General features: G+C 31.7%; 1 protein-coding gene across 2 annotated transcripts; it reads left to right on the top strand.

The window, feature by feature from the left end:
• The first annotated feature begins 6,619 nt into the window (after positions 1-6,619).
• LOC18036371 (cyclin-A2-4) lies at positions 6,620-12,496 on the top strand. 2 transcript variants are annotated; one of them, XM_006427045.2, is made up of 12 exons: positions 6,620-6,708; positions 7,941-8,304; positions 8,409-8,661; positions 9,720-9,856; positions 10,081-10,173; positions 10,768-10,901; positions 11,028-11,103; positions 11,509-11,585; positions 11,683-11,716; positions 11,800-11,949; positions 12,043-12,177; positions 12,365-12,496. In XM_006427045.2, exons 2-12 carry the CDS (start codon positions 8,002-8,004, stop codon positions 12,416-12,418), a joined length of 1,446 nt encoding a protein of 481 aa, XP_006427108.1. In that variant the 5' UTR covers positions 6,620-6,708; positions 7,941-8,001; the 3' UTR covers positions 12,419-12,496. The 2 variants fall into 2 exon arrangements, with proteins under 2 accessions (XP_006427108.1, XP_024036029.1); XM_024180261.1 differs by lacking the exon at positions 6,620-6,708 and adding an exon at positions 6,999-7,020.

Raw genomic sequence — 12,496 nt, 5'->3', positions numbered from 1 at the left:
AGAGTTTCTAATCACACAAGAAATGCAATTGTGTATTGCTGTAGATGTTTCAAGTTTTATATCCTATATGCATTCAGCTACTTACATACCTATTTATCATTTAGTTATCAAGTCTACAAACATACTTTTAATGATAAATATCAAGCCAAAGTTTTAAATTTTGAGGCTTAAACATCAATGGCAGATGATCAAACATATATGATCGCTTAAGTTGAATGCACTGTTAGATACTTAGATCCTAAATATTTTTGGTCGAGTCATTTTACAGAGAAAAGTGATACTTGTAGTTTTAAAATAGTTCTTGCTAAGTTTTAATGAGAGAAAGACCTATTCATTTGACCAATTATGAAGAAGATGAAAGTTTAGCAGCATATTTTCTGCATGTAATGAAAGATGATCGTTTGTTTGAAATTTTTGACAGTCATATTTTGAAAGAAGGTTGCAAAGATGAAATTGTAGTAGCTGTTAAACTCACAAAAAGATGCTTGAACCTTAATGGAAAGAAGAGACCAATAATGAGAGAAGTGTCTATGAAGTTACCAAGAATTAGAGAATGCAATAATGGAGCTTCAAATATTGTTCGAGAAAGTCTTGAAGAGATTGATTGTGTTGAGGCTGCCATAGCTGAAGTTATGAAACTGACTGATCCGTTAATGAATATTTTTTAGATAGCATTACTCTTTTAATGGATGTTGATCCTCTAATTTCGAATAAATTGTGAAGGGATTTGCTACTATATATGCACCTAAAATTTCAAGTTTTACGTTTTCAACTTTTAAGTTTGTCGTGAGAAGTCTTAGATTTTGTATTAGTGACTGTGATTTTACATGGATGTATAATAATCAAAGTTAGCGTAGAAGGTTTGTAAGTATATTTTTAATATTCAATCTTTATTCTAGTGACTGTGACGTTCACTTAGTGGATGTATGTTGGGCATTCCCAATGGTTATGAAATAAATTATTTTTTCGTAATTTTTTAAAATTATATTTCAAGAAATTTTACTTTGATATATTTTGGCATGTATGCTATTAATTGTCTGTGGGCTACATGCTAGCTTATAACTATGCTTATTATAAATCTTTTTACACGTAATGCTTTAATATATTTCTGATTAACTCATGCTTTTAAGGCTCGTTCTAACCACGTGCTTCACCAAAACGTGCTCGTGCAGTGGTTGTACTCGTGTCGTGGCCAAATTATTATAGGCATGATATTTTTTTAAGATTCAATCTTTGTTCTAGTACTTGTGACGTTCACTTTGTGGTTGTATGTTGGTCATTCCCAATAGTTATGAAATAAATTATTTTTTCCGTAATTTTTTTAAATTATATTTCAAGAAATTTTACTTTGATATATTTTGGCTGCATGCTACTGATGACCCGCAGACTGCATGCTAGTTCATTATTGTGCTTATTGCAAGCTTTTTCATGTGCAATGCTTTATTCTATTTCTAACTAGGTCATGCTTTTAAGGCTCATTGTACCCACGTGCTCCACAAAAAGATGCTAGTGTCATGCTTGTGCCCATGTTGTGCCTTTTGTTATGTGGCTAAGCTATTATTAAAGTGTCCATGGCAAGCTAAGCTTTTTGTGTTAAGCTTTTTATAGTATTATGCTTAGTAGTTACATATTGAATAAAAAATTATATACAATTAAATCTCAACTATATTACACTTTACATTTATGTGTGGCAATAAATTACAAAATCCTTACTGGGCCCTTAAACGAATTAATTCAACTAAAATGCATTTTTTTGGCAATAGTTGACTTTATGAATGATCTTGGGAAAATGTAATATTTTTGTTTTTAAGTGCTATAGGTTGCATTACTGGTGGGCTTGGAATGTTGTTACTAGTGACAAAAGTATTATTGTTGTGCAAGTTTATGGAGAGAAAAAAGGAAATCAAGCTCAAGCAAAAATTGTTTAAGAGAAATGGTGGTTTATGACCACAACAAGAGTTGTCTTCCAACAAAGGTAATTAGAAAATGCCACTAATAAATTTAACATAAATCGTATCCTTAGTCAAGGAGGTCAATGGACTGTCTACAAAGGAATGTTGGTAAATGGAAAAATTGTGGCTGTTAAAAAGTTAAACTAATATATGAGGGTAAAGTTAACAAACTCATCAATGAGGTGGTTATTTTATCTCAAATTAACTTGGAGACTGAAGTTCTTCTTTTAGTCTACGAGTTTATTTCTAATGGAACTGTCTATCAATATATAAATAATCAAAATGAAGAGTTTCCAATCGCATGGGAAATGCAGTTGCACATTGTTGTTGATAGTTTAGGTTGTGTATCCTCTCTACTTTAGGTTGTTTCCATACCCATTTATCATCGAGACATTAAGTTTAGAAAAAATATTTTTGGATGATAAATATCTAGCTAAAGTTTTTGGGACATCAAGATAAATGGCAGCTGATCAAACATATATGACTACTCAAGTCCAAGGCACCTTCGGATACTTAGATCTTCAATATTTTCAGTCGAGTCCTTTTACAGAGAAAAGTAATGTTTATAGTTTTGGATTAGTTCTTCTGAGCTTTTAACGAAAGAAAAACCTATTTGTTTGACTACTTATGAAGAAAATAAAAGTTTAACAACATATTTTCTACGTGCAATGAAAGAGGATCGTTTGTTTGAAATCTTTGATGGTCTAGTTTTGAAGGAGGGCGGCAAAGATGAAATTGTGGTAGTTGTTAAACTCAAAAAAAGATGCTTGAATCTTAATGAGAAGAAACCAACAATGAGATAACTGGCCATGGAGTTAGCAGGAATTAGAGGGTGCAATAATAGAGCTTCAAATATTGTTCGAGAAAGTCTTGAAGAGATTGATTGTGTTGAGGCTAACATAACTGAAAGTTATGAAATCGATGAATCCTTCACTAGATCTTTTTTGGATAGCAACACTCTTTCAACGAATGTTGATCCTCCAATTTTCAAATAAATGGTGAAGGGATTCGCTACCATAAGTCATGTAAGAGCTCTCTGATAAGTGTGGTTTTAGAAGTTCCAATTTGTAATATAACTTTAAATTAATGGCTGCACATAGGCCATTGTGAAATAAATTGAAGCATTGTTTTCTATATGTTTTGTTAATTATATTTCACAATAAAATTGTGTGAGACTTTTGGTTCGAGAATACATTATAGTTATTGTTAAAATTAAATAAATGAAAACCGCATGTCTAGGACCCAAAAATTTTGTTACAATGGCAATAATGCATTGTCATAAGTTGGCTAATATTCAGACCAGATTAGGATTTTCTCCTTATCTGAGTTTTTTTGAACTTTTAAAAATCTTGTGTCATATGTTTAGTAATAATTGTATATAAATAGGAATTAGCATTTTTATTTTTTACTTATTAACCATCAATGAGTAAGTGAATTTTTATTCAAAAGTAATTCAAATTAGGATATGATCTCAATACTATCAAGCCCCTTATTGATCAAAACCACTTGAAAATAAATCAAATCAAGCGGTGGCAAATTGAGATTTTTCTCACCAACTAGAATATGTGAACTCTTGTTTATCCAAAAAATAAATAAATAAATAAACAAATAAATAAAACATATGTGAACTTGAATGCCCTTGAAATTGTCTGCTGATAGGCGCCACAAGCCCACAACTTATATCTGCAACTAGGGCTTCTTTAACCCAAGCCCATATCGAGGAACGCAAGCCCAAAATCGAACTCCAACAATTTGGGTTTTGATGTAAGAGAATAACCAAGTAGAAAAATGAAAATGATAAAAGAACGAGAGCTGTGAAAAGATAATATGTTATTGATAAAAAAGTTCATATACGTTTATTTTAAGTTAATTCTTTCAATCTACATTTTTATTTTTAAAAGATAATATGTTATTGATAATCTTTAAGAGATCCAGTGAGTGAGGGAGAGAAAAAGTTCTAAACTTTTTAGTTATTATAAGCTAAAAAAAAATGTTCTTTTTCTTTTTTATACTTAAAAACTTTCCTCTTCCTCAAATTCACATTCGAGTCATAATTGTTAATTGTATCTTCAAATTCATCACAAACTCATGTAAAGAAAATCTTTGGTTGTTTTATATATGCCCATAAAAATAATATGTGATTCTTGGAGTGTAATATTATACAATTTATATCTATATCGTTAGATGATTATATTTTATTAATTTTTATTGAGTTTCTGACCATTTATTGATATCCGGACTATGAAATACAACACCCTAATCAGACTTGTGAAATACATCATATACATGTAGACTTTCAATCTGAGGTACCTTAAAGTATAATGTGAGAATGTTGAATTATTTAAAGAAGTGTAACACTTTCATTTTTCTATTGAACATAGGATTTTTAAAAATTATTAAAAAAATTTCGGATCCCACTACTTGGCAACGTCATATATTTCAATTATGTGCACCAGATTCACAAGAGCTCATATTATAAGTCTAAATAATTTACTAAACACGCTATAATCTTCCGAGATTTGCTTTTGTTTGAAGTTAATGCAACAATTAATCTAATCTAACCCTGATCAAAATGTCTGAATAGTCCCTACTTAATGGCCAAACATATCTTAAAAATCATGGGTAAAATTGACAATTCAGTATCAAGGACTGAACCCCTCATATGGGGTCCACATAATGTTTAGGATAAACAGATAATAATTGGTAATAAAAGCTGCCGAATCACGTGCTAATTGTAATAAATTTTACCCTTTGAGATTTCAAATGCTAATAAACGTTCTTTATCTTTTATTCTTCTCCCCATCCATTGGTTTCAAAAAATTTCAAATGTTAGGTCCACTTTCTCTTATCGTGGCTCACCAATCACAATCATTAAAAATTTGGCTTCAATTTTTTTAATCATTGATTGAAAAATTGAACCCAAAATCAAAATGGTGTCAACTCTACATTAAATTTGCTTTTTTGATATTTGTTTTTTAAGTGGTGCCATATTTGTATATCTACTAAATATGAAAGATCACATGCTGATATTTGTTTAACTACCAATGCTTTTTTTTTTCCCTAATCAATTAAATGATCTTGTTATTTCAAATTATGTGACACTAACAGTATGACCATCATTTTTATTTTATTTTTATTGGACTAAGACTAACATATTATTTAACAAAGACTGTCATATTGACACTCGTATTATTTTTATTATTGGACAAAAAGACTGTCATAATATTATTTAACAATGACTATCATCCTTTTTTTTTTATCATTTTGGACAATGACTATCATATTAACCCCTTTATTTAATAACATATGTGATTGTACACATAATTTATTTTTTAAAACAATTATATACTTATAGTTTATAAATATAACAATTGAAGCTATTATCACCGCTATTTTAGTATGAAGTTATGACTTTTTTGTATGACATAAGAGGTATAGAAATTGATTCTTAAATTTAGATTATTCAAAATTGTCATTTATAATGAATAACGAATTACGACAAATGATAAATTCAAGAATTACATAATTCTTTTTCTAATTTGAGTTTAGTTTTAGCCTATTGGTGTTCAGGAGAAAGAAAAATATAAAAGAATGGATCTTAACTGTAGGTATATTTAATTCTATGAAAATTTAGATCTACTATAACTTATTAAAATAAAGTCAATTATTTTGGAAAAATCAATTTCATTACAATGTTAAAAAAAATGTTAAGTTGATTGCCTGAGTTGTATATGATATAATTAATTTAATCTATAAAAAAATCATCGAGATAGATCAATTTTTAATTAAATTGATTAGTTTAAAAAAGTGAATTAGATCTTAAATTAGATTTGAACTGAACACGTGTCCTTAGAATATACCTCTAGACTCTAATACTTTCCTAGAACTCTCCACAATTAATTCCAGCTCCCTCCTCTCCCAAACCATACAACAAATCAAACCTGCCTGACAAATCGAAATGACCAGATTACCCTCCAGTGCAGAAAGACTTTGAACAAGTCAACCCCCATTATCAGTTAAGAACCCCCCAAGTCTCGGAGGTTAATATGGTAAATATAAGTCCAGCAATCGCCAAGATCTCGCAAATCTAATGTTAAAACAAACAGATCATTAACACTAAACTCAAATTAACATCATCCAATCAACATTCTTTATATATTCTAGTTTCTAATTTTTTTTTGTCAACGAGTCAAACAAATATTAACTTATTCTGGTATTTATGGGAATTTCTCTTTATTCAATAAATAAATAATTTAACCAAAAAAGAAATACTTTTCACTCCAATTATTTTTAACTATTACTTAAAATAATTTTTTCAAAAATAATTTTTTTAAAAAAACTAAAAGTTAGGGTTTGCACTTTTTTGTGGTGGTTTGCAATTTTTTCATAAGAAAAATCATTTTTTATATTGAATATTTGTATACTAGTTTCATAGCTTAAATAAAAAATAAAATTTAAATGTTTATGTTTCATTTTAAATAAAAAAGTGTTTTTGGTCAAAATCAATGAAAAATAACGTGTCAATTAAACTATACATAGTATTATATATACATATGTATACATTCAAACGAGAAAAAAAAATAAAAATTAAACAATTAATATTTTATTATAGAGTTTAAATCCCCAACTATCCCGCTCACTGAGGCAGACAGCTCACTCACTCTCAAGTGAGTGTCTTTCTTTCTCTATAAAATAAAAATACAAACTTTTTTCTCATCCTCAGGCTCTCTTTTTGAATCTTTGAACACCAAATCAGGTCAAATTTTCAATCTTTCCTTATGCATTGTACGTTTTCAAACATGCCTATCTGCGTTTATGCGTTAGTTTGTTCTTGCATTGTATTTTTCTGTTTTTTTTTCTTTGCTGATATATTGATTAGGGTTCAATGGGTTTGTTGCCATTATTGTAAAGTTTGAATTTTGGGATGTGGGGTTGTGTTAGTTAGCTGAATGGGTTCTCTGATTGATGAGAAAATGTAGGAAATTGGGGGAGATAATGAAACTTGTGTTTTGTTTCTTTTTTTGTAATTTGTTGGAAAAGTTCAAGAAAGTGAGGAAAGTTGACTCAGGTGAGAGAAATGTGATTGTTTTGAATTTTATGACTTGGTTGATTTTATTTTATATTTTGGCGTTTTTATTTTTGGTAACATTCTGTTTGTTTAGCTTGATTTTGGGGTTGATGTGTTTTTTTAAAATTTGTTTCCCATTTCTGCTTATATGATTGATTGTATTATAAATCTGGGGGATCTTGAAGTTCTGAATAATAGATTTGAAATTAGATTTCTGTTAAGAAAGTTCAGGTCTTGAAATCTAAACTTGTGAGCTTTAGCTTCTAAATTTTGAATCTTTTTTAATTTGTCCACATTGAGAAATTTGAAAGTTAATGCACTATGTTACTAGTCTTTGTATACTCAATTTTTTTCACTTTTGCCTCTTTGTCATTAAAGTTAGTTCCAATCTTCAATGAGAAGTCTCTCTTGAGAAGGATTTCCAAGAAGAAAGAACTTTTGGGATTAATGTGATTTCTAGAAGCTAATCTAAGAGTTTCGACTTGGTCATTCAGTTAATATGAGAAGAATTTTTCAAATACATGCTTTCTGAAAGTCTTTATGAAAGTGGACCATAACCGTTTAGCTGATCTATACTGCAAGCAAATTGCAGTAATTTAGTGCTTATTTGTAATTTGGCACAAAAGATCGCATGGTTTCTCATTTCTTAGATTATTTTGAGACATAAATGAACTACCACGCATGGAGAAACATGCTTTATGAACAGCTTGATTTATATTCATGGAGAGTTTTTCTTTCTTGGCACACCTAATACTAATACCTTTATCTAAAAGTTCAGAAAACCTAGGAATGATAAAGTTAATAGGTTTTAATTCTTTTATGTGATCTCCTGTTTTTCTAATCTCTCCCTGAAAGTTTAGTTTTGTTGCGGTAATCTTGTTCATGAATTCACTTGCTCCTGATTTGGCTATTTCTTGCAGGTACCAGACTTTCAAGCTTTAGTTTAATGCTTTGTGTTGTTCTTCTCTGAGGTTTGTAAATATGAAGAAGCAGAGCTCCATTGCCGCTAATGTTGGAGATTCAACTGGAATAATGACACGTTCTCGAGCTGCCACCTTGGCCTCGCAATCATCTGGATTTGTGGCTTCTTATAGAGCACCTTCAGTACAAACTAGAAAACGTGTTCTGCGGGAAAATCCAAAAAAAGCAGCCTCAGACGAGAACAACATCATTGTGACTGACAATCCATGCCGACAGCATAAGAGGAGAGCAGTGCTTCAGGATGTAACAAATGTTTGCTGTGAAAATTCTTACAGAAGCTTCTTCCATGCAGCTAAAATTCAGGTTAATATGTTGTCCTCCCCCTTTGACCATAATTAAGTTGTATCTTGTGTGAAAAATTTTATTTTGTTCTCCACTCATTTATCTGAATTTGAATTGTCATTCAGCCTAAGAACAGTAAGCAGGCTAAAAATGGTCAGGCCCAGATATCAAAAGTGGCTCCTTCGGTGTCAGTAAAAGTGCAGCATGTTCAGGCTAATTCAAAAACAAGAATCAACAAAGGAACAGTGAAAGCAGGACATAAACCTGTAGAACTTTCTACTAGTTTGGGTGCGGATATGACTGTTCAATTAGGTTCCATAAATGAGTGCACTAGGGGTAATCAGAGGCCTTCAGAGCTGCAGATCTGTACAAAGAAAGGTTTGCCTCCAATTTTACCTACAATCAGAACAACTGTTTGTATGAATGATTTACTAGTCCTAAAGGCATTTTGTATTTATTATCTGTGTGTTACAAGCTTGATATATGTTGTCAGCTTCGCAAAAATATAGTAGGACTTGTTATAAAATTAATTTCACACCCTTTGTGAATATGCTTCTATTGTAATTGGAAAAAGAAGGTAATGAGCGATTAAAATTTGTTATATTAAAGAAGGTGATGGAGTGATTAAAATTTGTTATACAAAGGAGACTTTTATTCCAGAGCTATCAACAGAGTTGTAGTCATTAAGTGTCAACTGGAGAGCTCAAAGGGCTTTTTCGGGGGTGATTGCATAATTAATTTTCTGGTTTTTCATCCTTCATGTAATGTGGAATTATCTAATGGTGGAATCAGTTATGAGGCATACAACTCAACTCTAGTTTGGTGAAGAAAATAAAAAGGAGAGGAAGGAGAGACAAAAGGAATTAAGCAAATGAATGAAAGGGTTGTTACTCATGTCAATCTCTTATCTCAGATTTATTTCAAAGTTTTCTCCTTAAACTTGCTGCTTTTCATGTGCATTGCCTAAGTTCATCATAAAGATAGTGGATGGTGGAAGTGGAAGTTCCAAATGTCAAGTGCAAATAGCATCTTCTTTTTACCTTCTTTCAGAATGTCTATCTTATGCTATCTTATATATTTAAGGCTAACCCTTGTTTTAACTGTGAAGTTTTCTTGAGCAGAATGGTTTGATACTATATTAAGGATCATCATAGTACCATGTACAACCATTTTTCTTTTCCAACTTATGGGTTGTATCATAAGTTGTCTTCAACATCGATAATTTTTATTTTTTATTTTTTGTTTGGGGGGTGGGGGGGGGGGGGGTGTGTTTGCAAATTCAATACAGACATGTCATAAAGATGCTATAAGGAAAAAAAGGAATTGCCATGATCTTGCAAGAAAGAATTATATGTCTAAAGTTAAAAATCTTATCTTGTTTCTTTTATCTTGTAATAGTTCCGGAGAGATGACATTTTTGTTTGATTTGATTACAGTGGAGAAAGACAACTTTTCTGGGAAGTTAATGACATCTTGTTACCCTGACCATGTAGATATCGACTCTGATCATACAGATCCTCAACTATGCAGTCTATATGCTGCAGATATCTATAGCAATTTGCAAGTTGCTGAGGTTTGTACTGTTGATACCAATTATATTTTCAATAGCACTCGTGTGTTTGATTTCCACTGCTGCAATACTTTTCTCTGTTTATCCTGGAACTCTAGAATTTAAAAAGTCACAACTATATGCAAATCATGGAGATTGAGAAAATATTTACTAAATATGCAACCTGCTCTGCGTTTCTTTATAAAAGATCTGACATTTGCTTATGATCTAATTTTCGGTTTCGACAGCTTAACCGAAGGCCATTTCCCAATTTTATGGAAACAGTACAACGTGATATCACTCAAGCCATGAGGGGGATCCTTGTTGATTGGCTTGTGGAGGTTAGTGCAGTTTAACTATCTGAATTTTCATTTTCCAATGGTCTGAGCCGTGCATGTTATTTGTCAGAGACTTAGATTTTTGTTATGCAATGATTGGTGATGACTGACATAGCCACATAGGTGCCTTGAGCTGCAGGTGTTAGAAAATTGAATATGTGATGTCTCATTTTATATCAATTTAAATAGACATCAAGAATACTGCTTCACAGAGGTATATTTTATATCTGAGGTGTATAACTTTATGCCAAAGCAAATTAAAACAGAAAGTTCAAATCAGTGGTTAAAATTTAATTTCTAACATTATTCGTAGTGATTTGAAAAACTATGGTTCAAGAATTTAATTGTTAGGAGACTGTTGTTCTTTTGTTAGATTCTTACATTGCTCACTTTAGTATTTTATTAATGATGTAAATATAATTCATCAGAGCAGTATTCTCTTGATGCTCCTTCTGTGCATTGCGTTCTCTTTAGTGCTTGACAAGTTCAGAAAACCAACTTGACTGTCTTGGAGATCTAAAGTACCTTTTAAGAATTATATATGACAATATGAATGCCAAATTTATTAATTTCATATTTATTTAATTTTGGGTTCAGGTCTCTGAGGAATATAAGCTGGTGCCGGATACACTTTACATGACAGTATATCTCATTGATTGGTTTCTCTGCCAAAATTACATCGAGAGACAAAGGCTTCAACTGCTTGGTATCACTTGTATGCTAATTGCCTCGTAAGTTTTGAAACCCATGATGGACTTTACTGCATGATTCATTTAACTCCTTCCACCACAGTATGGTTATTTTTTTTGTTTTGTTTGATTTGATTTCTAATGCGACTCTCTCTTTATGTCTTGAAGGAAGTATGAAGAAATATGTGCACCGCGAGCAGAAGAATTTTGCTTCATCACGGACAACACTTACTCAAGAGAAGAGGTATGTCAATGGTTCTAAGGCAACGGGAGAGCTTTAAATCCTGAACTTGAAGTAAATGAAATATCAAACTTAATGCGAGGGTATAATGCAGTGCATCTCAACTAATTTAAGCACAAGCTGTCTGCCTATCAGTTTTAAAACTTTAAGTCTCACAATCTTAGGATTAATGCTTTTTTTGTACTGCATCATGGCAGTCACTGGTCTCAACAAATCTAACTTATTTTGTTCTTATGTTTGGTATTTCATTCACATCAACTGTGGCATGCTGGAGATTTTCATCCTAAAATCCTACCAATTAACCATTGGACTAGTTTAGAATGTACATATTTATATTCTTAGTTCTTTCTTCCTCTTCTTCCTACAAGAGTATCTTCGATTGTGCTCCTGAGAAAAGTTACGTGACAGGTATTAAAGATGGAGAGTCAGGTGCTAAAATGTTTGGGCTTTCAATTATTTGTACCAACAACAAAAACCTTTCTGAGGTATTTCAACTGAACCACTGTTTTGCTTGTGTTATTATATAAGTGTTACTACAACATTCCTAATGCATTTTTTATGGGAATTTGTTTTGGCTCTCAGGAGATTTCTGAGAGCAGCTCAAGTTTCCTACAAGGTAATGAGTTTTTAGGAGCAACAGAACTGATTTCTTTATTCTTAGAGATAGACTAATTGCCTTATTGAACTTCAAATTTGCAGAGCCCCAGTCTTGAATTGGAGTACTTGGCTAACTTTCTAGCAGAACTGTCACTAGTTGATTATGGTTTCCTCAAATTTATCCCATCCATCATAGCTGCATCGGCTGTTTTTCTTGCCAGATGGACAATGGATCAATCAAGTCACCCATGGGTCTGTATTCTTTTCCTCATTATCTGTCTTTCCCATAGTCTTTACCATTCTGTCTGCACCCAAGAGAACTGACTTTATTTATATATTTGACAGAATGCAACTCTTGAACATTACACATCCTACAAGGCTTCCGATCTTAAAGTGTCTGCATTTGCATTACAAGACTTACAGTTGAACACCAACGGATGTCCTCTGAATGCTATACGCATGAAATATAGGCAAGAGAAGGTAACAACTATCAATGATACTCTAAGGCTCTGATGCATTCTGAATAACTTTCCCTCTCACTTCTATTCATTTAAGTATTGTAGTTAATGCCTCAAAGTGTAAGTTAAGCCTATAAAGGATCCAGAATTTGCATGATGTTTATTTAGGAAAATCCTGCAGGTTCTCTAATGGGTTACTGTCATTGCAGTTTAAATATGTGGCGGCTTTGTCTTCCCCGAAACTACTTGAAACACTATTTTAGAGAACAAGTGGTTGATTCATCAATTTTTGTAAGGGGCTGCTAACAGGTTAACATATAGATTTCACGTTGAAGTTCCTT

The sequence above is a fragment of the Citrus clementina genome, unplaced genomic scaffold (genome assembly GCF_000493195.1).
Source record: "Citrus clementina cultivar Clemenules unplaced genomic scaffold, Citrus_clementina_v1.0 scaffold_7, whole genome shotgun sequence".
NCBI lineage: Eukaryota > Viridiplantae > Streptophyta > Magnoliopsida > Sapindales > Rutaceae > Citrus > Citrus x clementina.
Note: the sequence above shows the minus strand (reverse complement) of the source record. Positions and strands in the feature narration are given on the sequence as shown.

Excerpts from the sequence above, each read along its gene's own strand:
- LOC18036371 (XM_006427045.2), top strand. The coding sequence starts at position 8,002 with ATGAAGAAGCAGAGCTCCATTGCCGCTAATGTTGGAGATTCAACTGGA. Across the intron at positions 9,857-10,080 it reads GCAATTTGCAAGTTGCTGAG|CTTAACCGAAGGCCATTTCC; the intron begins GTTTGTACTGTT and ends CGGTTTCGACAG. Across the intron at positions 11,104-11,508 it reads ACACTTACTCAAGAGAAGAG|GTATTAAAGATGGAGAGTCA; the intron begins GTATGTCAATGG and ends GTTACGTGACAG.